This window comes from Schistocerca americana, chromosome 2, assembly GCF_021461395.2.
Source record: "Schistocerca americana isolate TAMUIC-IGC-003095 chromosome 2, iqSchAmer2.1, whole genome shotgun sequence".
Classification (NCBI taxonomy): domain Eukaryota; kingdom Metazoa; phylum Arthropoda; class Insecta; order Orthoptera; family Acrididae; genus Schistocerca; species Schistocerca americana.
Window position 1 is genome coordinate 748,453,393 of NC_060120.1, and position 27,451 is coordinate 748,480,843.

At 38.4% G+C, this 27,451-nt stretch overlaps 1 protein-coding gene across 1 annotated transcript in view; it reads left to right on the forward strand.

The window, feature by feature from the left end:
- LOC124594923 (chromodomain-helicase-DNA-binding protein 7) overlaps window positions 1-27,451 on the forward strand; it is a 310,905-nt gene that overhangs the window by 122,007 nt on the left and 161,447 nt on the right. Inside the window, exons 14-19 of the mRNA XM_047133415.1 lie at window positions 5,373-5,604; window positions 15,893-16,135; window positions 20,590-20,746; window positions 20,835-21,051; window positions 23,692-23,887; window positions 23,971-24,187. Of these exons, the coding sequence (XP_046989371.1) occupies window positions 5,373-5,604; window positions 15,893-16,135; window positions 20,590-20,746; window positions 20,835-21,051; window positions 23,692-23,887; window positions 23,971-24,187 (1,262 nt within the window). The remainder of the gene's footprint in view (window positions 1-5,372; window positions 5,605-15,892; window positions 16,136-20,589; window positions 20,747-20,834; window positions 21,052-23,691; window positions 23,888-23,970; window positions 24,188-27,451) is intronic.

The window sequence follows — 27,451 nt, forward strand, 5'->3', positions numbered from 1 at the left end:
CCTTACCAACAGTTAATTTTATATGATCATTCCACTTCAAATCGTTCCGCATGCATACTCCCAAATATTTTACAGAAATAACTGCTACCAGTGTTTGTTCCGCTATCATATAATCATACAATAAAGGATCCTTCTTTCTATGTATTCGCAATACATTACATTTGTCTATGTTAAGGGTCAGTTGCCACTCCCTGCACCAAGTGCCTATCCGCTGCAGATCTTCCTGCATTTCGCTACAATTTTCTAATGCTGCAAATTCTCTGTATACTACAGCATCATCCGCGAAAAGCCGCATGGAACTTCCGACACTATCTACTAGGTCATTTATATATATTGTGAAAAGCAATGGTCCCATAACACTCCCCTGTGGCACGCCAGAGGTTACTTTAACGTCTGTAGACGTCTCTCCACTGAGAACAACATGCTGTGTTCTGTTTGCTAAAAACTCTTCAATCCAGCCACACAGCTGGTCTGATATTCCGTAGGCTCTTACTTTATCAGGCGACAGTGCGGAACTGTATAGAATGCCTTCCGGAAGTCAAGAAAAATAGCACCTACCTGGGAGCCTGTATCTAATATTGTCTGGGTCTCATGAACAAATAAAGCAAGTTGGGTCTCACATGATCACTGTTTCTGGAATCCATGTTGATTCCTACAGAGTAGATTCTGGGTTTCCAGAAACGACTTGATCACGAGCAAAAGGCATGTTCTAAAATTCTACAACAGATCGACGTGAGAGATACAGGTCTATAGTTTTGCGCATCTGCTCAACGACCCTTCTTGAAGACTGGGACTACCTGTGCTCTTTTCCAATCATTTGGAATCTTCTATTCCTCTAGAGACTTGCGGTACACAGCTGTTAGAAGGGGGCAAGTTCTTTCGCGTACTCTGTGTAGAATCGAATTGGTATTCCGTCAGGTCCAGTGGACTTTCCTCTGTTGAGTGATTCCAGTTGCTTTTCTATTCCTTGGACACTTATTTCGATGTCAGCCATTTTTTCATTCTTGCGAGGATTTAGAGAAGGAACTGCAGTGCGGTCTTCCTTTGTGAAACAGCTTTGGAAAAAGGTGTTTGGTATTTCAGCTTACGCTTGTCATCCTCTGTTTCAATTCCATCATCATCCCGGAGTGTCTGGATATGCTGTTTCGAGCCACTTACTGATTTAACGTAAGACCAGAACTTCCTAGGATTTTCTGTCAAGTCGGTACATAGAATTTTACTTTCGACTTCACTGAACACTTCATGCATAGCCCTCCTTATGCTAACTTTGACATCATTTAGCTTCTGTTTGTCTGAGAGGTTTTGGCTGCATTTAAACTTGCAGTGAAGCTCTCTTTGCTTTCGCAGTAGTTTCCTAACTTTGTTGTTGAACCACGGTGGGTTTTTCCCGTCCCTCACAGTTTTACTCGGCACGTACCTGTCTAAATTCAATTTATGATTGCTTTGAACTTTTTCCATAAACACTGAACATTGTCAGTGTCGGAACAGAAATTTTCATTTTGATCTGTTAGGTAGTCTGAAATATGCCTTCTATTACTCTTGCTAAACAGGTAAACCTTCCTCCCTTTTTTTTATATTCCTATATACTTCCATATTCAGGGATGCTGCAACGGCCTTATGATCACTGATTCCCTGTTCTGCGCTTACAGAGTCGAAAAGTTCAGGTCTGTTCGTTATCAGTAGGTCCGAGATGTTATCTCCACGAGTCGGTTCTCTGTTTAATTGCTCGAGGTAATTTTCGGATAGTGCATTCAGTATAAAGTCACTCGATGCTCTGTCTCTACCACCCGCCCTAAACATTCTGCCACTATTGCTGCTGAGTCGGGAGGTCAGTACAAGGAGCCAATTATTAACCTAGCTCGGTTGTTGAGTGTAATCTCCACCCATAATAATTCACAGGTAAGATAAATACTGGCATCAAAAGCTCTGCGTCAATAAATAAATTAAAAAAATAAAAAGGTGGAAGACGAGCTTTTTTTCCTCTGCCCCGAGTTTCGACCACTGCATTTTGGTACATTATCCAAAGAAGTAAATACAAATTCCGTATTGTTCATCTTTGAATGTAGCAGCATTTCAATGTACTACGAAAATCCGACTGGCAAGACTGTTTGGGATGTTTGTCAATATGACCAACTTTACGTTCTGAATTTTTTCCTATCTGTGAGAAGAGATGGTTGCTAATAGGAACTTTCATGAATTGTGAATCACATGCAGTATTCTCTTCACCATAAGAATAATACAAATATAAACATTTTGCCATGTATTGTTTCGTGTTTGCTGCTATCTCATTTAAATCCTGTCTGCCTAATAAACTACGAAACTAGAGTGAGACAACAGCAAACATATCATTTCATGTTTATATTCTTATTATTCTTACGCCTAATACTGATACAGTCAGAAATGAAGCACGGCAATTGACTAGATTTTTAAATCAAAGATGACTCTAATTTCTGTGCAGAATGTAATGTACTAAAGAGGCACCTGCAAAGATTTTCAAACGGAGAAAATTTTTCGCAAAACTCTCATTCAGAACATCATCCATCACACGCAGTTTATCATTTGGTTATTGTTGATCATTATCAAAGAAAGCAGCAGTGTAAGTAACAACAAATAGCAGTCTCTTGCCATTGTTTCGCTAATGAGACGATTTCTCTCTTTTTTTTGTAAGCCGCGGTAGCGCGCACAAAAGCAAGCCATGCCGCGAGCGGTGACAGGCCGTAAACACGCACTATCAGAATGCGACAAACGATGCATGACACAGTACAGCAATCGCTTATCAGATCAAAGAAAAATAAGACATCAATTGAAACCAGACAAAGCACGTGAAAAAGGACGGGTACCCGTGTAAATACAGACGGAGCGCCTGACGCATAGCAGTGGCTACCTGGTAAACCTTAACTGCTAAGCTTACGACTCGAACCAAACTACTATAGCTGTATTGTCATTCATTCTACCTAAATTGTGTCTCATATTACAATGGACCAACTTTGTTTCGATTTGGAGATGCGGCCTAAAACTTTTCTCTTCCCTTGAATTTCAAGTCTCAAATTTCAGGTGCGGCTTAGATTCGTGGAAATTATTTTTCCTTGAATTCCAGTCTCATTTTTCAGGTGCGGCTTAGATTCGAGTGCGGCTTAGATTCGATTAAATATGGTAACTATTTCAACTTCGGTGCTTTCTATCAGCGCTTGACGTTCCGGTTCTTTACCAATGTAGCTTTGACAGTTTACAATTACAATACCGTTTGCTGCTTGGTCCCCCCATGTCCCGACTTTCCCCACACCCTTTGAGGCTGTTGCCCTTTCTGTACTTGCCCGAGGCCATCTAACCTAAAAAAACCACCCAGTCTACGCCACCCACTACCTGTGTAGCCGCCTGCTACGTGTAGCCGGAGACAGAGCCTAAAACCGGTTCGTCAGACAAACTGGAAAGGCCTTCCGTTCAGCCCTCCGAAATGTCTTTCACCCCCTGCCACACCTCGAGACGACCTCCCACTCTACCATAGGCGAGGGGTCAGCCTCAATGTGGGCAGTATCCCAGGCAGCCACAGCCGTAGTCCGATTGGGGGATGCGTGGGACAAGCTGGCCATCCCCGACAAACCCCCATCCATACCCCCACAGTGATGCCCATTGGCAACAGCCTCAAGCTGTGTGACCGAAGCCAACACTGCCTGAAGCTGGGAGCGAAGGAACTTCAACTCAGCCCGCATCCGAACACAGCAGTTGCAGTCCCTATCCATTCTAAAAACTGTTGTGCAAAGCACATCTGAACTAATCTACAGAGAGCACAAACAATTTGACACAAAATTTAAACAGTTATTAAAATACAAGATATCCTAGTAAATGCAGTAATGCTGCTACTTGCGCACTGCTGACACACTGCTAGGCGGCGGAAGGAGACTACGTGATTTTACACTATTCAGGTACTAAAACGCGACGCTACAACTCTCAAATACTATAATACGCCCGAAATTTATGAATTAAACAATGCAAGTACCCAAAAACACGCAAAGAAATTAAGAATTTTGGTGGGTCTGTCCATAGTGTCGTCAGGTTTGGGCAGGATTGCTGTGAATGGCCACAAAAGGTTCTGCCAGTTGTCAAACTGGGTGGGAAAAGAAAAATGTCGAGAAACACCTTAAATCAGAGCAGCATTCTTATCATCGGCAGGTAAACGCCGCTAATTGTCGGCATAATTATCTTCTTCTTCTTCTTCTTCTTCTAACCTTAAATAGAACTAGAAGCAGAAAACAAGAAAAGGCAATTTTAGAAAAATAAGCTTTCAAGTTTTTGCAAAAGTAACCATTCCACTCAAGAAGCTCCCAAATCATGGCTTCTTTTAGCAGTCAGTTTCAGTGCAGTAAGGCTTTGTCTTCACACATGTGGCTCAACAACTTTTAAATTTGTATATCTAATAATTAAAAGATGATGTGAATTTTAACAAAAGTAGGTGCTAAGTTACAGGTCCCTAGTGATAGATATTGTGTCACCTACCATGATTAGGCTTGGGAATAACGGGTAGTGTCTTGTTCATGGATGAGTTCCAGTTAAGTCTGGGGACTAATTATTGCTACATGTTCATGTGGAATACAGCTTGGAGTTGTAACTACCCTGCAAATATTATGGATTCGGATCGAGTGTCAGGGTTCAGGATTCACATCCAGGGGAACACCATACATCACTCTATTGGTGTACTATGCCTTGCATTCTATGAAGATGTCACCCTGAAATGGCGTGTACATTTTTCATGATGCATGTCGACTTAGATTCCATGTGATGGATAGGGTTCCATCCAGTGGATAGCCATGCTTGACCTGGTGCAAGACAACCTACAACATGATGGTGTCATGCATATGGAGTTGTCAACTGACTCTCTAGCCTTAAAACTGACTGTACAAGTGTGGAACACACTAGACTGGAGGGTTATAGTCTTAACACCACCATTATTGGTCATTGCTGACTGCCAAATGGTGTTTATCATCTCTGATCCACAGTATAAGAAGCTGTTGCACATGCTAGATTGCCACACAGTGTCATACACACTATTTTCCACTGGTGGAGTCACATTACAGGCATCTAAATGCAACACACAGTCAGGGTTTTGTTTTCTGGTAAATTTTGTGTATGTTGTATCTTCTTGCAATGTTTCATAGGCATATTTTAGTGCACTTTTAGCTGTTCGTCATATTTCTTGATGATTTTAGACATTGCTTTTCTTACGAGCACAAGTGCATGGTCAGTATTAAATGTCTAGTAAAAATGGTATGTAACATTCAGAAATTTGGAAAAAAAAATTATAACATTTTCCTATTAATCATGATGGCAAACTTAAATTTAAAAGAAAAAATTCAATTTCTTTTGTTCTGTTTCAGGACTGCAAGCAGAAATATGGTTCAGGAATATGAAATGTATTATAGAAATGAGAAAGGCAATCCTATCAAGGAAATACAGAAATTTAATGTGTTGATTACAACTTTTGAAATTGTGATAACAGATTGTATGGAACTTAAGGAATTCAACTGGAGATTGTGTGTCATTGATGAAGCTCATCGACTGAAGAATAGAAATTGTAAATTGCTAGAAGGATTAAGATTGCTTAATTTGGTAAGTCTTCTCTCTCTCTCTCTCTCTCTCTCTCTCTCTCTCTCTCTCTCTCTCTCTCTCTCAGTAATCAGTATGTTAATTTACAGTTAGCATTACAAAAAGTTGCCATTTGCAGCAATACCTGTGTCATAGTGTTAAATGAAATGTGTGTATACATTCTGTCATAGTCAAGCACCAGTTATAATTCTGGCTGTCTGAAGGAGTACTGTCAACTGACATGGTTTTTGGCATGTTCGTCTTGTACTGAGACTACTTTGGGGATGCCCCACAGAAAGTGACCAAAGAGATTCAAATAGGGAGACCAGTGGCCTAGCAGGAAAATAATAATAATCACCGGGATTCAAATAAGAGCAGCTAATGGGACTCTCACAATCTACCATTCCTGTTACTCATTAAATAACATCACGCAGCAGGCCCACAAAGCACTAGAACACAATCCATTTGGATGTGTTGGTAGGCTTTCCAAGGGACATCCTCTAACAAAACAGAAAGAACATCTTGAGGAAAACACAGGTCTTGATTGATTTCCATCTGTTAGGAATCAAAATTTGTACCTATAATTCAGACCTTTATAGTTTCAGCTTGACTATAAATTGTGTATAACATTTCAAAGTGCTGTTCATAATCTTGACGACAGTTTTGAGGCCAAGTGGTTTGTGTTTTGTGTGTGCACTACACTTATCCCGATGAGTGTACCTTCATTAGCCTATGAATGTTCATTAGAAAGTCACACTGATCATTATATTACTTCAGTAGGCAATTTCAGAATTCCAGTCTATCCATTTGCCACGCTGGTGAACCAGGATCATTAGAGCGCTGAGTACATGATACACGTTTGCAACAGTTCTTGTTCTTCAGCAACATCCCATGTTAATGTGCAGTTTAATTGTGATATACTCAGTATTTTAATTAATTAAGAGTACAAAAACATATTGTTCCAGTGACACAATTTTCTGCGTTTATATTCCTTAAAACATAGCGATGCACTGAGAACAAGTGTAAGGCTTCTTTCTGTGTGGAGGAGTAAATACTTCCTGGATATGTACTGTGACACACAACATACCAATTGACAAGCAGTTATTCCAACACATTATTTGTTACATTGAAATTGTTAATTTTTACAGGATAAGAATACATGTCTACACCTGTCTAATACTGGCCCTGTACCGACACCCATGTTAAACATGAGATGACAGTAACAGAAACATGGCCACTAATCTTGGGAACCATGTACCACCTAAATGACGACAATTTCATCAGCATATTTTTATACTTTGTCTATTTCTTCATTTAGCACTCGGGCTATTCTTACATCAGGAAACTGTACCAAAATCTAACGTGGCATACAAACTCCAACCCATTCCAGCTGGCACTCAACTATCACTCCTCTGTCCACCAAAGATAATCACAAGGCAAACTCACCTTACACCAGGTTCTGTAGTGATGTTAATGTTAAATACAAATATCTTGTTTTACAAAAAATATTTATTGTACTCTTTCAGGATTTTCATTCTACATTATCTTCACTTCACAAGGCTCCCTGCCCAACCGATTGCTGCATTGCATTTATCAGAGGTTTTTTTTCTTTTTTTTGCAAATGGTGAATTGTACCAGATATTGAGAGCCATCATCTCTGAGTTTGTGTGGTTAGCATCACAATGTCCAAAAATACCCAATGCGACGTGGAGTAACTTGGTTTAAACATTATGGGGAGAACAACTTCTCCAAACTCATAATGCCCACTGGTGGACAGAATTGTATTGGATATGAAATCTTTTTTTTTTTTTTTTTTACATGCTCTAAACATTCTTGTAATCAAATCCCATCAAAATGCATTTTAAAGCCTTCAAAACGAGCTTTGAAAAGTAGCAAGTGCTACAAATAGCATTTTATCCTTTTAATATGAATGAATCAAACTTGCAGAGTACCTTTATTATTATTATTATTATTATTATTATTATTATTATTATTATATTTTTAAGCGAGCCATTTTGGTTACAATGAAAGACTGACAGACTAAACTGAAACATTTTAAATGACCAGTTGGTATTCATTATCAGTATTAAAGTTTTTTTACTGTTAGAAATACATAAGTCAGATGTAAAAACTTTGTTCTTCTAAGATGAAGGGAGTGATAGTGTGTGCCTGCATATTTTTCATTGATTTTTCACCTTTGTCTTCAGTGCATGTGACTGATGTACTTACTTTCTTTCCAATTCGAGGACTCTCCTTTTTACATGCTGACAGTTTTGGCCAAGTAAAATTTCAGAACTATTGAATCCAAACACATACCAGAAAGTTTATGCAGAAGCTGTTGAAACAAGGATATTGATTTCGGAATATTTTATTACAAGAAATTACACAATTGATGTGAAAATCAAAACTCAGGTGAACTACTTTGCTGATGAACCTTTCAAGTGCCTTTTGCCACTAGGCAAACACCAATACAGCATTAGCAAAGTAGCAAATAGATCCAAAGTGTCATCTCTGAACAGGATTAAACAGGAAAAGAAAGACAATTTCGAAAAACTAGTAACCCTCACATTCGGAAAGAAAGGAGAGAAAATGAAGTACTTAAGTTCTTCACCGAGATTATCAGTTTTCCATGTAATGAACTTATTGCTCAGAGTGCAGTTGTTTAGAAGAGGAGCCTCCTCTTTGAAAAATAATGTGAACACTATCATTGGAAATGAAATTAATTTCAGTTTTTGTTATACTTCAGTGCTAGGGCAGTTTATTAAATTCAAGAAGTGAATTTTCAAAACATGAATGGACTTCCCAGTTCTGTGTTACTGAAAACTAATCAACATGGATTATGTCCAAAACAGTTACATAAAAAACTATATTGCCCAATAGAACACAACAAACTGCATTTAGCCCATCACAAGTCTTCATACCTTGAAAGTAAAACAAGAAATTAATTTTTACAATAAACACATTTTCATTGACAGCCATACTTCAGTATTTTGTGTAAAATTAAAAAAAAATTACTTTTTGTGATATAAGTCTTTTGCTTCTCCTAAAAATTTCATTTTCTGTGATAATTATGCATTTTAAAAAATTGCTCCTCATACATGTTACCCAAAAAATTACACTATCTGAAACTTTGCACAGTGTTAACGTGCTTAACACTAAGGCTACAAGCCTTGCAGCTCTAGTGTTAGACATGTTAATGTAATGCAATTCAGAGAATTGGATGTTTAACATATATTTCTGGTTGTGATCATGCACAAATGTTGAAATACATTGTTTCATTCCTGATGATATGATTAAAAGTGGTTGCATGAGTAAAGTGACTTATCATAGCAGCTATTTGTGGTTTCCTTTTTCATTCATTTTGCTTTCTAATAAGTTTCCATGTTTGCACCATTATATTAATTTACTTCTTGTCTATATACATGTTACCCAATGTTAGTAATAGGCGGCAAATCATCGAGTAAAACTGAAGTGATATCAGGTGTTCCCCAGGGAAGTGTCCTGGGACCTCTGCTGTTCCTGATCTATGTAAATGACCTGGGTGACAATCTGAGCAGTTCTCATAGGTTGTTCGCAGATGATGCTGCAATTTACCGTCTAGTAAGGTCATCCGAAGACCAGTATCAGTTGCAAAGTGATTTAGAAAAGATTGCTGTATGGTGTGGCAGGTGGCAGTTGACACTAAATAACGAAAAGTGTGAGGTGATCCACATGAGTTTCAAAAGAAATCCGTTGGAATTCGATTACTCGATAAATAGTACAATTCTCAAGGCTGTCAATTCAACTAAGTACCTGGGTGTTAAAATTACGAACAACTTCAGTTGGAAAGACCACATAGATAATGTTGTGGGGAAGGCGAGCCAAAGGTTGTGTTTCATTGGCAGGACACTTAGAAGATGCAACAAGTCCACTAAAGAGACAGCTTACACTACACTTGTTCATCCTCTGTTAGAATATTGCTGCGCGGTGTGGGATCCTTACCAGGTGGGACTGACGGAGGACATCGAGGGGGTGCAAAAAAAAGGGCAGCCCGTTTTGTATTATCACATAATAGGGGAGGGAGTGTGGCAGGTACGATACGCGAATTGGGATGGAAGTCTGTAAAGCAAAGACGTTTTTTGTCGCGGCGAGATCTATTTACGAAATTTCAGTCACCAACTTTCTCTTCCGAATGCGAAAATGTTTTGTTGAGCCCAACCTACATAGGTAGGAATGGTCATTAAAATAAAATAAGAGAAATCAGAGCTCGAACAGAAAGGTTTAGGTGTTCGTTTTTCCCGCTCGCTGTTCGGGAGTGGAATGGTAGAGAGATAGTATGATCGTGGTTCGATGAACCCTCTGCCAAGCACTTAAATGTGAATTAGTCATGTAGATGTAGATGTAGATATGAAATGTCCACTTACTTACCTTTTGCAGTTTTTCGATTTGAGTGAATTACACTTTTATCCCCACTTCTAAAGAAGTGCCTATCTCATTGGTCGGGTACCCTTTATCTTACATTACTTCAAACAGCAGAAAATCCAATGTGTTGAAAGGAGTACCACTGAAGTTTGTTAGAAAGCCTTCTTTACATGATTTAACTGCATAGATAAAAAAATCTACTCTCGAAGTGGTGGCAGAACACTCGCATTAAAGACGGTTTTAATAGGCAAGCTTTCAGTCAGAGGGGGAGAGGGTGGAGGGAGGGGTAGAAGGAAAAAGACTGGAGAAGTCTAGGAAAAGGGGTAGATTTCGGGAATGTCACTCAGAACTGAAAGTCGGGAGATTTGCCACACAGGATGAGCGTCGTACCGTATTTTCCCAACAGTGGCCCGATCCTTTGCTTGCTGCTGACCCAGAGTGGTAAATTTCCTGAAATCTACCCCTTTTCCTAGACTTCTTCAGTCCTTTTCCTTCATCCATCTCTTCCTTCCCCTTTTGCATGAAGAATGAGCCACTGGTTCAGAAAGCTTGCTAATTACAACTGTCTTTTATGTATGTGTTCGTGCCATTTGGTGAATAGATAATTATTTTGTCAATAGCTGATTGTTTTCTTTGCATGATTGATTTTTCTTTCACTTGTAACATTTATTTTATTCTGTTACATTTACGTTGTATGGGGAATATTAGAATGAATAACTTCTAGTGTAACAAATTGACAAAATCTTATAGTCCATTGCAAATTTTACTACTTATAGCATTGTATTTTTTAAATGATGGTAATGTTGTTATTAAAAATAAGTCAAAAAGTTTGACCTTTTTATTTCGGTTGTCTTGCAAGTCCCAGTCTGATACACAACTTCAGTTTGCCAGGAAGTTTCATGAATAAATCTATTAATTCTGTTTCTGCATACATGAGCCCCAAATAATGTCATGTGGATTAAACTTCTCAAAATCTATTGAAGGGCCATCTTTGCCCCCAAATCATGTAATTTTTGCCTGTCGACAAAGCAACTTGAAGTGTACCTTGTTGCTGTAGATCTGTGTGAAATTCTATTCTAGCACCAATCGAAAAAAATGTTCCATAATGTTGTTTACCATGACTGGAAAATCACTGTCAGTTCTGCAAGTTTATGTGATATATTCCTAACAGAATGAAAATGATAGATGATTTGAAGATAACATCTTGTGTGGAACAGCCTTAAAATTGGTTTAGAGTTTGGTAATTGTGATTTTTCTTTCCGTGTTTCTTACCCTTAATATTGTAGAAGGAATACAATAGACCCTTATTACTCCTAAACACTGTTAACCTGTACTGTTTGATCCCTGCCAAATTACATCAAAAAATCTGCTGCTGAAACTGAATTTCAGATAATTTGTACTACGAACCAAAATTTAGTCCCCGCCATACATATTCCCTGTCTTATTCTTCATCTTCACCGAATAAGAATCTAAATATGTAGTGCTGTGCACTGTGATATTTTCTGTTGTACATTTCACATAGTTTTTCTCAATAATGTACTCTACTGTAATTTTCCAACACTGGTCCAATCCCTTGCTTGCTGCTGACATGTTTAACAGAGTAAATCGTAAAGGCAGTGGAAGGGAGGAGTTTGTCAGCAGACTGCACGCAGCTGCGGCACACAATAATCCAGAGTACTCTGGGTCTCTGTTTGTAAATAGTGAATGTTTTCTGTTTCCTATTGCTCCATCACTCGCAGTATTCTGCTGAAATGAGCTCATTATGCTCTGCTTCTAAAACGGCAACAGACAAGTCAATGTGTGGTTGACATTGGAGAGAAGACTAAAACACAAGTTCAGAAAAATTTCAGATCCCAAAGTTTACTCTCTCATCAATAATTAGTTAAAGACAGAGCAATACAGGCAGTTCTGTCAAGCTGTTCATTTAACTGAAATGGCAAGTACATGAAGCCACCTGAACATAAAGAAGTGAAAGGTTGCTGTTTGAATGATTCCAACACATATGCTTACAGCAGATTGTTATCTGCCAAATCGCACATAAAAAGGGAATTTCTGGATTTGTTTTTTCTAAGGCATTTCCAGTAGAGGCATAAAATATGTGCTCTCGGTGTCTGTCTAAAGGCTTAGAGAGTAAATGAGGTAGCACAGGAATTTCAGTCCAAGCTCTCTCATTTGTATCACCCAAGAGATGTTTTTAATATGGAGGAAGTCAGTGTTATTTATAACTTGATGCCTGAAAAATGCTGTATGTCAAGGGCGAAAAATGTCATGGAGGAAAACCAGCAAGGAGAGACTGATGGTGATCCTGTATTGTAATTCAGATGGTTCTGAGAAGTTCAAACCATTAGTGATTGCAAAATTCAATACTCCACCTTACTTTAAAAATGTCAACCTGTTCAATCTGCTATACCACTACGAGAATAACGACGACGCTTGGATGACTAAATCTCTCTTCCATAGGTGGCTCTTGAAGGTTCAACAAACGACTGCGAGGAAGAAAGTATTTTGCTAACTTTTGGATCAGTGCATGGCACATCAATTCAGTGACCTGTAACTGCCGGACATAGAAGCTGTCTTCTTACTGGCTAATACAGCCATGGATCAAGGAATAATTGCCTCAGTGACGTGTAATTACAAGTGCTGACTTGTTAGGATGCCATTCATTGCCATCATGCTAAACGAAATGTTTCCAGTGTGTAATGTACTGTAAGCTATCTGCATCATATCTGCTGTTTGGGACACTATAACTAATTGTTTAAAGACGATCTGGACAGTAACTGATAACACTGCAAAAACTGAAAAGGAAACCGATGATCCAATATATGAACTTACTCATAATGTAAGTACAACTTTGAATTCCGACGCTGCTCTTGTACAAGCTTGGTGACCTGATGATGTCAGTACGGAAGAATGGACATAGGCATACAACATCTGTGTTGATAAAAAACTAGTTGCCAGTTCTGCTTATGAGCACAGAACAGAATGATAAAGCATTACGGTCAGTGTGTGAGGAAGATCATTAAGATATGACATAATCACCACACACTAAAGTTAAACTTGCAGTTGCTGTTCTCAAGAGATTTGTTGCCATTTCTGTCTCCATGGCAATTTTTTGGCTATTGTGGGTGTGGTATCTTCAGTGTGCCATGAAATTTCGACAGGAGTCCAACAAACAAAAATTCATGTTCCACCCCCCTGAAATTAGTGTTTGTTGTTGTTGTGGTCTTCAGTCCAGAGACTGGTATGATGCAGCCCTCCGTGCTACTCTATCCTGTGCAAGCTGCTTCATCTCTATGTAATCACTGCAACCTACATCCTTCTAAATCTGCTTAGTGTATTCATTTCTTGGTGTCCCTCTAAGATTTTTGCACTCCACGCTGCCCTCCAATACTAAGCTGGTGATCCCTTGATACCTCAGAACATGTACTACCAACTGATCCCTTCTAGTAAAGTTGTGCCACGAATTCCTCTTCTCCGCAATTCTCTTCAGTACCTCCTCATTAGTTCCGTGATCTACCCATCTAATCCTCAGCATTCTTCTGTAGCGCCACATTTCAAAAGCTTGTATTCTCTTATTGTCTAAACTATTTATCATCCATGTTTCACTTCCATATGTGGCTACACTCCATACAAATAATTTTAGAAAAGCCTTCCTGATACCTAAGTCTATACTCGATGTTAACAAATTTCTCTTCTTCAGAAACGCTTTTCTTGCCATATCCAGTCTACATTTCATATCCTCTCTACTTCGACCATCATGTTATTTTGCTTGTCAAATAGAACAACTCCTTTACTACTTTGTCTCATTTCATAATTTAATTCCCTCGGCATCACCTGATTTGATTAGACTACATTCCATTATACTTGTTTTGCTTTTGTTGTTGATCATCTTATATCCTCCTTTCAAGACACTGTCCATAGAAATAACATTTGTAATGGATAAGAATTGTTGTAAACTAAAACATGTTCTGATTAAAACTTAGTGTGTTAAAAATCAGTACATTAAAGGGTTTCTTAACATTATAGTTTGCTGTATTACTTGACACATTAATTCAGAGGTTACAATATTATTTCACAATATGTATGTAATTGTATTGTTTAAAAAAAAACTTATGACAAGGATTTGACAAAATTTACATATACTTTTTCAATTGAACAAATGCCAGAAATACCCTTGTACATATATAATGTAGTTATCTTTACCTTTTCTTAGAGATCGTGAAAATAGAGCACCCTCATTCGTTGGTACCTATAACAAAAGAAAAATTGAAGTCGACAGGTGTGTGTGTGTGTGTGTGTGTGTGTGTGTGTGTGTGTGTGTGTGTGTTTATATATGCAGACAAAAACAGTAGCAAAATGTCTGCTTGTGTCTATGTATGTGCGGTTGGATATGGGTGTGTGTGCGAGTGTATACCTGTCCTTTTTTCCCCCTAAGGTAAGTCTTTCCGCTCCCGGGATTGGAATGACTCCTTACCCTCTCCCTTAAAACCCACATCCTTTAGTCTCTCCCTCTCCTTCCCTCTTTCCTGATGGAGCAACCGTTGGTTGCGAAAGCTTGAATTTTGTGTGTATGTTTGTGTTTGTTTGTGTGTCTATCGACCTGCCAGCACTTTCGTTGATAGACAAACAAAATTCAAGCTTTCGCAACCGGCGGTTGCTTCATCAGGAAAGAGGGAAAGATGAAAGGATGTGAGTTTTAAGGGAGAGGGTAAGGAGCCATTCCAATCCCGGGAGCGGAAGGACTTACCTTAGGGGGGGAAAAAGGACGTGTATACACTCGGGCTCGCGCGTGCACACATATCCATCCGCACATACACAGTCACAAGCAGACGTTTGTAAACGCAAAGAGTTTGGGCAGAGATGTCAGTCTAGGCGGAAGTACAGAGGCAAAGATGTTGAAAGACAAGTGAGGTATGAGCGGCGGCAACTTGAAATTAGCGGAGGTTGAGGCCTGGCGGATAACGAGAAGAGAGGATATACTGGAGGGCAAGTTCCCATCTCCGGAGTTCTGACAGGTTGGTGTTAGTGGGAAGTATCCAGATAACCCGGACAGAGTAACACTGTGCCAAGATGTGCTGGCCGTGCACCAAGGCTTGTTTAGCCACAGGGTGATCCTCATTACCAACAAACACTCTCTGCCTGTGTCCATTCATGCGAATGGACAGTTTGTTGCTGGTCATTCCCATGAAGAAAGCTTCACAGTGTAGGCAGGTCAGTTGGTAAATCACGGGGGTGCTTTCACACGTGGCTCTGCCTTTGATCGTGTACACCTTCCGGGTTACAGGACTGGAGTAGGTGGTGGTGGGAGGGTGCATGGGGCAGGTTTTACACTGGGGGTGGTTACAAGGGTAGGAGCCAGAGGGTAGGGAAGGTGGTTTGGGGATTTCATAGGGATGAACTAAGAGGTTACGAAGGTTAGGTGGATGGTGGAAAGACACTCTTGGTGGAGTGGGGTGGATTTCATGAAGGATGGATCTCATTTCAGGGCAGGATTTGAGGAAGTCGTATCTCTGCTGGAGAGCCACATTCAGAGTCTGATCCAGTCCCAGACTGGAATGTGTTTGTGTGTCTATCAACCTGCCAGCACTTTCGATTTATATATTTATAACTTATGTAAACTGAATTGGCTATTTTTTCGTCCCTTAAAATTTAGTTAAGTGAGAGTGAATGAGAGTGTACCTTATTTGTGTAGTAAAATTGCAATGTAAATAATGAAACTGCCATATTGTAAAAATCTCACAATGTAAAGAGTTGGATGAAAATCGTCAGATTTGATTTTTTTTGTTTTTTATATTTTTATATGTCATCAGTTTAAGATTTAAGTTACTATAAGTTACTTAGAAAATCCTCCAAGTGTTACATGTTTTGTGCTTATATCAATCAACTCTTCTCATTTTTTCTAATTATACAGGAACATAGAGTTCTTTTGTCTGGTACACCTCTTCAGAACAATGTAAATGAGCTCTTCTCACTGCTCAACTTTCTTGAACCTACCCAATTTTCAAGCAGCGAAGCATTCCTGCAGGAGTTTGGTGCTTTGAAGACTGAAACTGAAGTCCAGAAACTTCAGGTTATTTTGAAGCCTATGATGCTTAGAAGATTGAAAGAAGATGTTGAAAAATCAATTGCACCGAAGGAGGAAACTGTTGTTGAGGTGAAATAAAGTTAATGTTGTGTAACTTAGTAGAAAATTAGGATGTTATTTTGTCATGATATGCATTGCAATTAGGTTCCTGTACATAAATATATCTGTAACTTCTTCACGGATGGATCACTTAGGACCATGCATAATCAACATTTGTTGGCCTTCCTTTTTGCCCAGTATTCCTTCATATGCAACGAATGGGCTAGTTGTCATTGTGCAGACCATGTATGTTGGTTAGTTTTTCTTTCTTCTCCCTCAAAACCACGTGTGTGTGTGTGTGTGTGTGTGTGTGTGTGTGTGTGCGCGCGCGAGAGAGAGAGAGATTTTTCTGATTTCATTTTTGTCATGTAGATTTAGAGACCCTAATTCTCTCAAGTCTCTTTCTGTCTGTTTGTACCAGTTTGGTCTTGTAGATTTGTTCTTTAAAAATGTATGGATTTTGTGTGTTAACCTGTTTGAGTCCATTCTTTTTAAATGGCCCATGAATTGGATTCTTCTCATGCGCATTGTTTCTGTTGTTTTGGAGATACTTTTATATATTTCTGCATTGGGTTTTGGATAATTCACACCATCTTTAGTTCTTGGTCCTAGGATTTTCCTCATTATTTTACGTTCTTTCACTTCTAATTCTCCTTTGTGTGTTCTGTGTTAAAAGATTTAGTATCTCAGACGCATAGAGAGCTTCGGGTTTAATTACTGTTGTGTAGTGTCATATTTTGCAGTTTTTGTTAACTGAAATGCCTTCTCCGTTTTTTTGGATTCTTGATCTGACAGATTTCTTTTCATTACAATTTTCTGCAATCCATTCACCTAAATATTTAAATTCTTTTACTCGAGAGATGGTTATTACCAATTTTGAGGTCAGAAGGTGCATCTTTAATGTCAGTTATAAATTTTGTTTTTTCAAATGAAATTTCTAATCCATTTTTGCTGCCTGCTCTTGTAATAATTCTAGCTGTTTCTGTGCATCGGTAATGTCTTGGGCGATCAGTGCCATGTAATCAGCAAATGCTAAACAGTCTAATTCTATGCCGATGTATGTTTGCTATCTTCAAATCTGTGGGAATTTTTTCAGTTTTCCATATTTCATCTACAATTTCTTTGAGTTTTGCAATAAGATTTTCTCTTGCATTTTCCATAATTCTGTGGTGATTAGGTCTGTTATTTGTCAGTGACTGAATTATCTCTTTAATCTCCTGTAAAGTTGGTGGCTTTGAGTATGGGTTTCCTTGTTTGTGACTGAACTCAAATTTTTCTGCATGCTTTCCACAATTCAGTAATTTAGAAAAGTATTTTGTAAGAATTTCACAGTTTTCGGTGTTGGTATCGGTGATTTCTCCATGTTCATTTCTGAATTGGGAGTGATGGAGGAGAGAACTTTGTTAATTTTTGTTTGAAAACTATGTAGAAATTTCGGGAATTGTTTTTCGTGAAATCTTCTATGTCTCGCAATTTTTTTGTCTTTGTGTTGTTTACGGACTGTTTCGTATTGCTTTTGAGACTATTTTCCTGATACCTTTGAGGTCTTCCAGGGTATTTTGATTTTTGTTGCACAACCAATTTCGCCACTTCTGTTGTCTGAGATTTATTAGTTGGTCACACTCATCTGTCCACCATGGGTGTTTAAGCGTTCTTGTTTGCAGTGCTACAGTTTCAGCTGCTTTTAAAAGTCCTGCTTGCAGTTGTTGCTAATTTTGTGGTTTTAAATTTTGTGTTTCTTTTTGTAAATTGTTCATTACCATTTATCTTTTGTACATCGTATTTACAGTGGGGAGATTTCTTAGTGAATTTTCTTTTCTCTGGACTGACATCTAGGGAGAATTTTTTTGGGTAATGGTCAGAATTTAGGTCTAGTCCATTAAGGACTTTTTAAGTATCATGATTTCTACTGTATTTATGCGGGAGGTTATTATATGATCCATCTGGTAGTCACCTTGTAATGGATTAGGTGAGATCAAAGTTTTGGGTTTCAAGGCTCTTTTTTTTTGAAACTTTTCGATTCAAAAAATAGGTCATGGTTTTTCAGATTTTGATGAGTCTCATGCCATTCTGCTTGGTCTGTGTACGTCCTGATCATTTACTTACCCAATATCGATATTTCTTTTCTTTACTAATGTGTGCATTGAAATCGCCCATAACGATTTTGAAATGGTTATTTGGGATTTTTTGGAGAATATTATCTAATTGGTTCCAGACTACTACTACTTCTACTTTGTTTTTGTTAGTGATGTTAGTTGGTGCATGCCCATTGATTAGAGTGCGTATCTTATTAGCTGATTTTATTGTCATCGTGGAGAGCCAACCCAAGTAAGATTTGAAAGTCATGACTGAATCAAGTATTGATTTATCTACTATAAATCCAGTTCGAAATTGTGGACAATTTGCCATGGCTTGCTTTCCAGGATTTTCTTTGTATTACCTGTGTCCTTCTGAATCAAAAGAATTTTCACCTGTATACAGTGATTCCTGAAATGCGATATTTTTGATTTTATGTTCTCTGGATTTGTCCAGGATGTTTTTTAGTTTTCTCATTTTTTAAGAGAGAATTTACATTAAATGTCATTAGCCAAATTCTCGATTTTGGTTTGATTTTGTCATTGCGGGGTTTTAAGGCACTTCGATTTACCTCCATGATGCACACTTCTGTGGTCTCCCCAGAATCCGAATAGACCGCTTGCAGTTTTTCAACTGTACTATTTGACCCACTGGGGTAATTTTTCTTTGAAGGTGCTGTACCCATGTTGATTTATTTGGACTTAGTTTGTGACTGAAATTGAGATTTCAGTCTGGTTAAGCTCAGAGTTCCACTCCTGAGTTTGATAGATCAGCCGCCACTAACATGTGGAACAGACACTGTAGGGCTACTGCCACCAATCTGTGGAATCGTCGTGCCCTTTGTCCAAATAACCTGGGACGACAGGTGTTATAATATCCCAAAAAGCATGGTTGCCTCTTCCATCAGTTCCGCCGTATCGATGATCTTCATCTTCGTCTTCACTGCCTTTGAGGTCTTCACCTTATCCCTGGCAAGGGGCCCTCACAAGGTACTATCACCCGGGCCAGGTGAACCAAGGTTCTTTTACGAGGTGTTACTCGTCCCCCTCCTCCTTTTGCAACCAGGCTTGGGACTGGCTATGACGGAGTTGTAACGTCTTTTTATTAAACTTGTTTTCCTTTGTTGCAACCATCAATACTTCTATTATTGTTCAAAATATTCTTTGTGTCCAAGGATTTTGGTGATCAGTAGTATTCTGCCCTTACCCCCCCCCCCCCTTGTGCCTTTTCCTCCCCCCCCCCCGCGTGCCCTTTCGTCCCCCCCCCCCCCCCGCGTGCCCTTTCGTCCCCCCCCCCCCCCGCGTGCCCTTTCGTCCCCCCCCCCCCGCGTGCCCTTTCGTCCCCCCCCCCCCCGCGTGCCCTTTCGTCCCCCCCCCCCCCGCGTGCCCTTTCGTCCCCCCCCCCCGCGTGCCCTTTCGTCCCCCCCCCCCCGCGTGCCCTTTCGTCCCCCCCCCCCCCGCGTGCCCTTTCGTCCCCCCCCCCCCCGCGTGCCCTTTCGTCCCCCCCCCCCCCGCGTGCCCTTTCGTCCCCCCCCCCCCCCGCGTGCCCTTTCGCCCCCCCTCCCCTCGTGCCCTTTCGCCCCCCCCTCCCCTCGTGCCCGTTCCTGCCGCAACCCCACCCTCTTGCCCTTTCCTGCCGCAACCCCCCCCCGCGTCCGTCCCTGTTTTTGGCTGTCTTTCCTTCCGTTGGTTGGGCTGAACATCTAATCGTATTTAACTCCTTCCCTTTGTGTTTGTGTTCTACAGTCCTGACATGGTTGTGTATGAGCTGAGTTGTTTTTGTGCTCTGAAACAAAATGAAGGAAGCAAAGACCCCCCCCCCCCCCCCCCCCCCCCCCCCCCCCCCGCCCCAACCTCCGCCTCGCGCCCTTAAGTCTGTGTGTTGTAAAATGCATGTCAGTAAAATTATGGATATAAATTTCAGCTTCATTCGGAATTTCATTGTACTGAATGTCACAAGTCATTTTTGTGTTGCAAATTGTCCTGGTCATTGTCCTTTTGAACCAGTTTAACTGAGCACCTGCTTCTGTAACTGTAATAAATGAAACACCTGTTTTTTCAGTTACCCAAGCCTCAGAATAATTTTTAATGTTGGAATCACTTATTGGGGTTTTCAGTCTCACATAATATAAAATTTTAATCATTTCGTTTATCACAAATAATTAATAAATATATGTTTCTCTACTCTGTAATTTGGTTTGCAGCTTTGCTAAATTCAAGATAGTATTGTGTGTTTTATTATGTGGAATTTTGTTCTCCAGATATGTAAGCTGTGCATAACTTTCTCGCCACTTTCTATAATTTGAAAAAGTTTTCAACAACTTTTGTGTCACTTTCTCTAATCTGCAAAAGTTTTCTTTTAGTAGAGGGCATTTAAATATATATACTTACCAATCCATGTTGTTCCAGGTTGAACTGACAAATATTCAGAAGAAGTACTATCGTGGTATACTAGAGAGAAATTTTTCTTTCCTTTCAAAAGGAACTACATCAGCCAATGTTCCCAACCTTATGAATACTATGATGGAGCTACGAAAATGCTGCATTCATCCATATTTACTTAATGGTAACTTTGAAAATTTTCATTGATTCTGTTTCATTATCCTTGTGGATGTTCATGTGATATTAATACCACACTCTGACAAAAACTTTAGGAGCTGAAGAACAGATTCAGTTCGACTATCGTCAGTCGAAGCAGCTGAATACAGATGATCCTGATGGCTACTTTCAAGCACTGATTAATTCATCAGGAAAAATGGTTTTAATTGACAAGCTGTTGCCCAAACTGAAAGCAAATGGCCACAGGGTTCTGATATTTAGCCAAATGGTTAGGTGCTTGGATATTCTTGAAGATTATTTAGTTTACAGAAAGTAAGTACATGTAATCCAAACTGATATTTAAAGTAAACACTGCAGATTCATAAAATAAGTCATCTTTATGATTGAATGTATCTGCCGTGGTGTGTGTCATGTTATTGGAAAATTCAGTAAAAGACAATATAGTGGACTATTGATAAGTGTATATGAGTATTTATCAAGCAGTATTTATAAAAACATACTGTGTTGAGGTTAATTAAAATCTACCTACATTTATGACACATGTAAATCACTTAAGCCTTTGGGAAACTGTTACACCTTTTCGCCTGGTTTATTTGATGTGCACATATTTCAATTTGTAATTTATAGTATTGAACAAATGTCAGTTACACATTATAAAGACATTTGGAATCTGATTCTTACATTAAATTAGATAGTGGTTATAATACTATTGTTAGAAGTTCCCATGACAGCTACTGAAATCAGTTAGAGTGTAATGGCTAATGTGCTGTTATGAATGAAAGTTACCCTTTATTTATATGAAGAAATGGAATGTGAAAGTGTGACGGTGAAATAGGTTTCTGAGTAGGAAGAGGGATGTAGCTGAATTAGACTGGGAAATATGAAATAAGGAAGGGAAAGGTTGAAAGAATTGAAGAGAGAGGGTGTGAAAATTGCCCATTTGCTGACAGGGAAAAGATGAAGGTAGGTGAGATTACTCAAATTGGATTGTATAGGCACAGGCTTAGCAGTGAGCACCATGAGATCTAAACGTGATGTGTATAAAATTCATTGCCTGATGACTTTACTAGTGGCTCTCTGCATACGTCATTAATCTCGAGTAGGTCATCCAATGTTGCTCAACTATTGATTTATCCTTGGCTTACAAGCATTCAGACAGCAATAAGAGCGATGTCTGGATATCATGTATTACATAGCTTTTTCTGTCCTTACCTTCCTCACACTTAAAGGTATGAATTGTTATAAGAACTGTCACCAAGGGGCCCAGCTAACAGAGAATATGCGGTTTCAACAGTAAGGTACTTTTGTACAATTTTTACATATCAGCATGCCCGTAAAGTATCAAATACATGCATCAAATTCGTTGAAATTGCTTTATGCATTCCAGAGTGATGCTGTCTCAGTAATGTTTTCAATCTTATTTATGTTCCTGATGAGCACTCCATGCTTCAGATATTCGATCAGTATTTACCTTTACCCATTCCATTATTTGTGAGCTACCGAGGAGTTGCCATAGTATATTTAAAGTACTGCTGTGTAAGGTGGCACAATGGTAAGGCAATGATCTCGTATTCAGGAGAGTGGCGGTTGAAATCCCCATCCTGTTACATGAGGAAAAGTCTACGATGGTTCCTTTGAAGGGGCACAGTCGATGTCCTTCGCGCATCAGAGGTTGCGCTCTATCTCTGTGATGAACTTGCCAAGCAGATATCAAATTCAAGCCTGCCTGCCTTTTGATGAAAACTAGAGCAGTGGCAACAAAATAGAGAAACATGAACACATTTAGTAACATTGCACACAGCACAATTTGAGATGTAGCAATTACCGATTTCCTCAATTAGTTTAGCAGTAATAATTGTTTTGCATATTGTACAATTGAATCATTTAGCTTCCATTGTGAATTTGATATAAAGAATGCTAAATTCTGATATAGCCATGTAACATCACAAAATAACAAACATTAATTTGTACTCATAACATTGCCCACGAGAAATGTGAAAGAAATTATTTCATGAAATGTACTCTTGTTGAGAAATGTAATTAAATTTAAAATAAAAATATTTTATGGAAAATATTGACTTTTTATGCTGAAAAGTAGTAAGGATTAGTAACCTTCAGTTACCTGAACATTTTAAATGGTCCTTATTTTGAAATGAAGAAAACTGTTACTTAGCTCTCACTTATAAAACAGTTAGCAGTATGGTTCGCCTTAAATAAAAATTGTTCTCATTTATTCATTATACTCAAAAGTTGTGTGTAGCATTAAACAATTTCAAAAGTAGTTCTCATTCAGAAGAACTTAAAAACACTATTACTTCCTTTTTACGGGTTTGCTGTTAGTGGGAGCTATATTTTTTTCTCGTCATTAGGAGCTGTGCAAGCTGTATTCTGTAATCAGATCATGGTGCCAATATAAATTTTAAAGGTCATAATTACTGGAATGTTATTTCTAAGTTATTACAGTTTTGAAATGTGAGATTCTTTTGCATTAAACATTAGTATATCAGTTACAAGCATACATCTTTGTGTGATGAATGTAAGAGCATTTCCAGCTTAATTTTTTTAGTTGTAAATTAAGTTAAAAAACAGTACTTTTGGCAGTCTACTCTGATATAGAAATTTTGTGATATTTGACTACCATGTTCAGGAATGCTCTGAAATCTATTTTTATACTGATACTTTTCCTCCTATTTCATTGGAAACGGTTGACTTTCTTGCGTTATAGTCCTCCAAATCTTGAACAGACCAATGGTTTGATTAGGACTCAAAATAACTCTTCTGATTCATGGTTTTTAACTATTCTCAATACACAAATAACTTTTAAATCTGAAAATCAGTCTTATCAAAATTAGGATTTTTTTTTACAGCACTGTTGGAACCAAGATAGCTCTCTTAACTTGTGTATTCTTTTGTAACATTTGATAATATTCCATGCTTTCTTAACTACTGCAGATATCCATTTGAGAGGATTGATGGACGTATTCGAGGGAATCTCAGGCAAGCTGCCATTGACAGATTCAGTAAACCAGACTCAGATCGTTTTGTATTCCTACTGTGCACAAAAGCTGGTGGGCTTGGAATTAATCTGACTGCAGCAGACACTGTAATTATTTATGACAGTGACTGGAATCCCCAGAATGATTTACAGGTATTCAATAGTACAGCATGTGCTCCATATTAAAATTTGCTGTTGTACTGTTGTTAAATAAATATATTGATTCGTAATTCTAGGCACAAGCAAGATGTCACCGAATTGGCCAACAAAAAATGGTTAAAGTTTATCGTCTGCTTTGTCGAAACACATATGAACGGGAGATGTTTGACAAAGCTTCATTGAAGTTGGGCCTTGATAAAGCAGTTCTTCAGAGTATGAATACAGCTCAAGGAGGTAAAGATCAAACAAACAAACAGCTGTCAAAAAAGGAAATTGAAGATCTTTTGAAAAAAGGTAAGATATGTAGACCACTGTCAGCTGTATTGTACGTGATGAAATCAGTGTAATGTTAGGCTTAATTAAATCCATGACATATGCTGCAGGAAATTTTGCTTGTACCCACCTTTCATCTGCTATCATTGTATTACCTTTGATCTCATTACTTTCCTGTGTTTCCTAAACTAAACTTGTTTAACTTTGATGAAGATGCTACCTCGAAGTATTATATTTTAAAAAATGATGCTTTTTTAAAAATAAAGAAATGAATATCTATATAATAGAAGGAAACATTCCACGTGGGAAATCGCTGGCAGGTCGATAGACACACAAACATGGTCTGTATGTGTGGATGGATATGTGCGAGTGTATACCTGTCCTTTTTTCCCCCTAAGGTAAGTCTTTCCGCTCCCGGGATTGGAATGACTCCTTACCCTCTCCCTTAAAACCCACTTCCTTTCGTCTTCCCCCTCCTTCCCTCTTTCCTGATGAGGCAACAGTTTGTTGCGAAAGCTTGAATTTTGTGTGTATGTTTGTATTTGTTTGTGTGTCTATCGACCTGCCAGCGCTTTCGTTCGAAATGAATATCTAGCTGTATCTGAGCATTAGAGTCGAAATTAAAATGAGGAGTACTTGGTTTTCAGTATTGGTCCTCTCCTTTATGGATTTTCAAAGACAAAAACTGTGTAATACACATGGAAAATGGAACTACTTCCTCGTTTATTTCCCTGATTACTGCACAGCTCCACTTTCTGATATTTGCAATATTCATATCCACATGAGAAGTGATTCAATGATTTCATATTCTTTTGTTATTCACGCATTAAAATAATTCTTTCATTCCTAATTATTGTTGAATTTTTATTACGTATCAAAATAACTAGGGCTGTAGTAGTCTGAAATCCTCCTTGGCATTCTGTAAAGTGTTAGTAGCATCTGCACCTGTACCTGCCATGCCATAGAAATTTGTGCTGTCACATTCTGCTGCATGCCACCCAGGAAGTACCCCAAAAAACTTGAAACATATATAGGATATCATTTCCTTCTTTGGACTCCTCTTGTCCCATTTACTTATTATTAAAATTATAGTAAAGTTAGTTGTTCATTTATTGCACTTCTAATGTGTAAAAGAAAATTTCCGAATTTAATTCAGCTGAATTGTGTATCCTCACAACTGTTGACTTCCTCTCCTAAAGAGTGTTAATACTTAGAACTTCTATTTCAGGTTGATGGAGTAACTCTTGAAGTCAGTACTGTCAAGTTTTTCTAAGCTTGTATAAATTCTCAGGCTGGCACGAATTTTGCAATTATAATTCCTCTAACTTTCTAAATTAACTGTTGTTACCTACTACCTTTCATCTTCTTTCCGCTCGTAAGCTGTTTCTAAATACTCCTCTTCTGACACTGCTGTTATAATAAGAATCTTCTTGCAATAAAATTTATACTTGGCTGTACTCTTCTAATAACTCTGGCACATATCTGTTTGCTTAGTAATAAATCAGTTTCCCTGTAGTTCAGTATAAATTTCATTCTTATACAATTAATAAAAACAGGATACAACTTACTTACGTTAGCATGGATGTATCATGACACTCCATGAATGTTGATTCATTTGTAATTCATTTTGTAATAATTGATCCCCAACTTTGAGATCATTTTATGGTTCCATTACATGATGGACATTGGTGTGTAACACATTTCCTTAGTCATATAAATATCTTTGTAATTAGCAAAAATGGGCTTGTCAAAGGGTATCCACTTTGTGCCTCAAACCCAGTGTTGGTGCAATTCCAGTTGTGGAGCAAATCTTCAGAAATGGGTCCCACAAACAGTATCCATTGTGTGTCTCACTCACCTTATGGTGTTTTTAGTCCACTAGTGTACAAGCAGTGTTAACAATGTTGTGATTAGAAAGCTGTGGAAGGAGTGCATAATGAATAACAGTTGATTGACAACCAATTTAAATCCATTGGGTAATCCATAAATGAGTGCACATGTATCCAATTGCACTTTTAAAATAGTTTCATTGGCACAGCACTTTTCATTACACACATAATCAAGATTGGTTATTCATACACATGGGATTATTGTCATGATGCTTTATAGGCACCACATAATTGTGTGGTGCATTTCGAACTGAATGTTCGATTGTCAGACACCACCTACTACGTTTTGTGATAGTAATGCATATAATAACACTCTCAATATATAAAGTACATTCTATAGTAAACCAATACAGCACACATTAGCAAAACATACAGCCAGTGATTACAAATACAGTTTTCACACTTGCCATGTAGCCAACCTCCCAAAAATACTAACAACAATGCTTGTCAATGCCTGACTGGTGCTGGTGCACATTTAAAAATGTAAGTAAACTACATCAGAAAATCATGTGTACATCCTTTCTCATTGAATATTTTAATACTGCATTTTCTTAAAGAAGTGAAATAGGTGATAATATTTAAGTGAAAGAGTATATTATTTATTTATTATTTTTGAGACTGTGAACTTTGAAGACCCATTGATACCAAACCTTATCCTTAAGGAAATTATCCTCTACACAAAGCATCCTGAGTTTATTTGCTGGCTGTTGCATTCCTGTTACAGTGGAACTTTGATTTTACGTTCTCAGTTTTATGTTTTTGCAATTATCTGCCATAAATTCGTAGCCCTTGTGGAAAACCCATAAGATCAATGTTAAAAATTCCCCTATTTTACTTTACAGCCTAGCAAGGCTTATCTTGATTCTATGTTATTAATCAATGTCTCGCTTGACTTCGTCTCATTTTTTTCCTGTTTACATGTGATGTGACTGAAAAACTGACAGTTGGCACAAAAGACAGATGGTTCGCACCATGGATGGTAGGGGAGTTAAGGGAATATTTTAGGCTGTTGCGAACAGGGGAGATAAAGAGAGAGGAAATGCTTACATTGTCAATACAACTTCCAACATTTGGCTTCACTGCACAATTATGATAGAACTGTTGGATTGCGGAAGCAATGGAAAAACAGGGCAGTCCATGCAAAGTGTTGCAGACCAAGCCAAACTGTGACAAATGGCCCAGCCACCACTTTTTCTTGTGCTGCTTGTAACTCAATTGCAACTTTTTGCATGTGTTTTCGATGTACTGTATTCAGGAACAATGTCGATCATCAACCCTTTAAATTAAAAAACCAAGTCTTGAAGAATATGCTCAGTTGGAATAAAGGAAATGTCTTGTCATTTCTGGCTAATGAGCTCTTATTGGTTAGCAGCTTGTTTAGTCATCCAACAGCCAG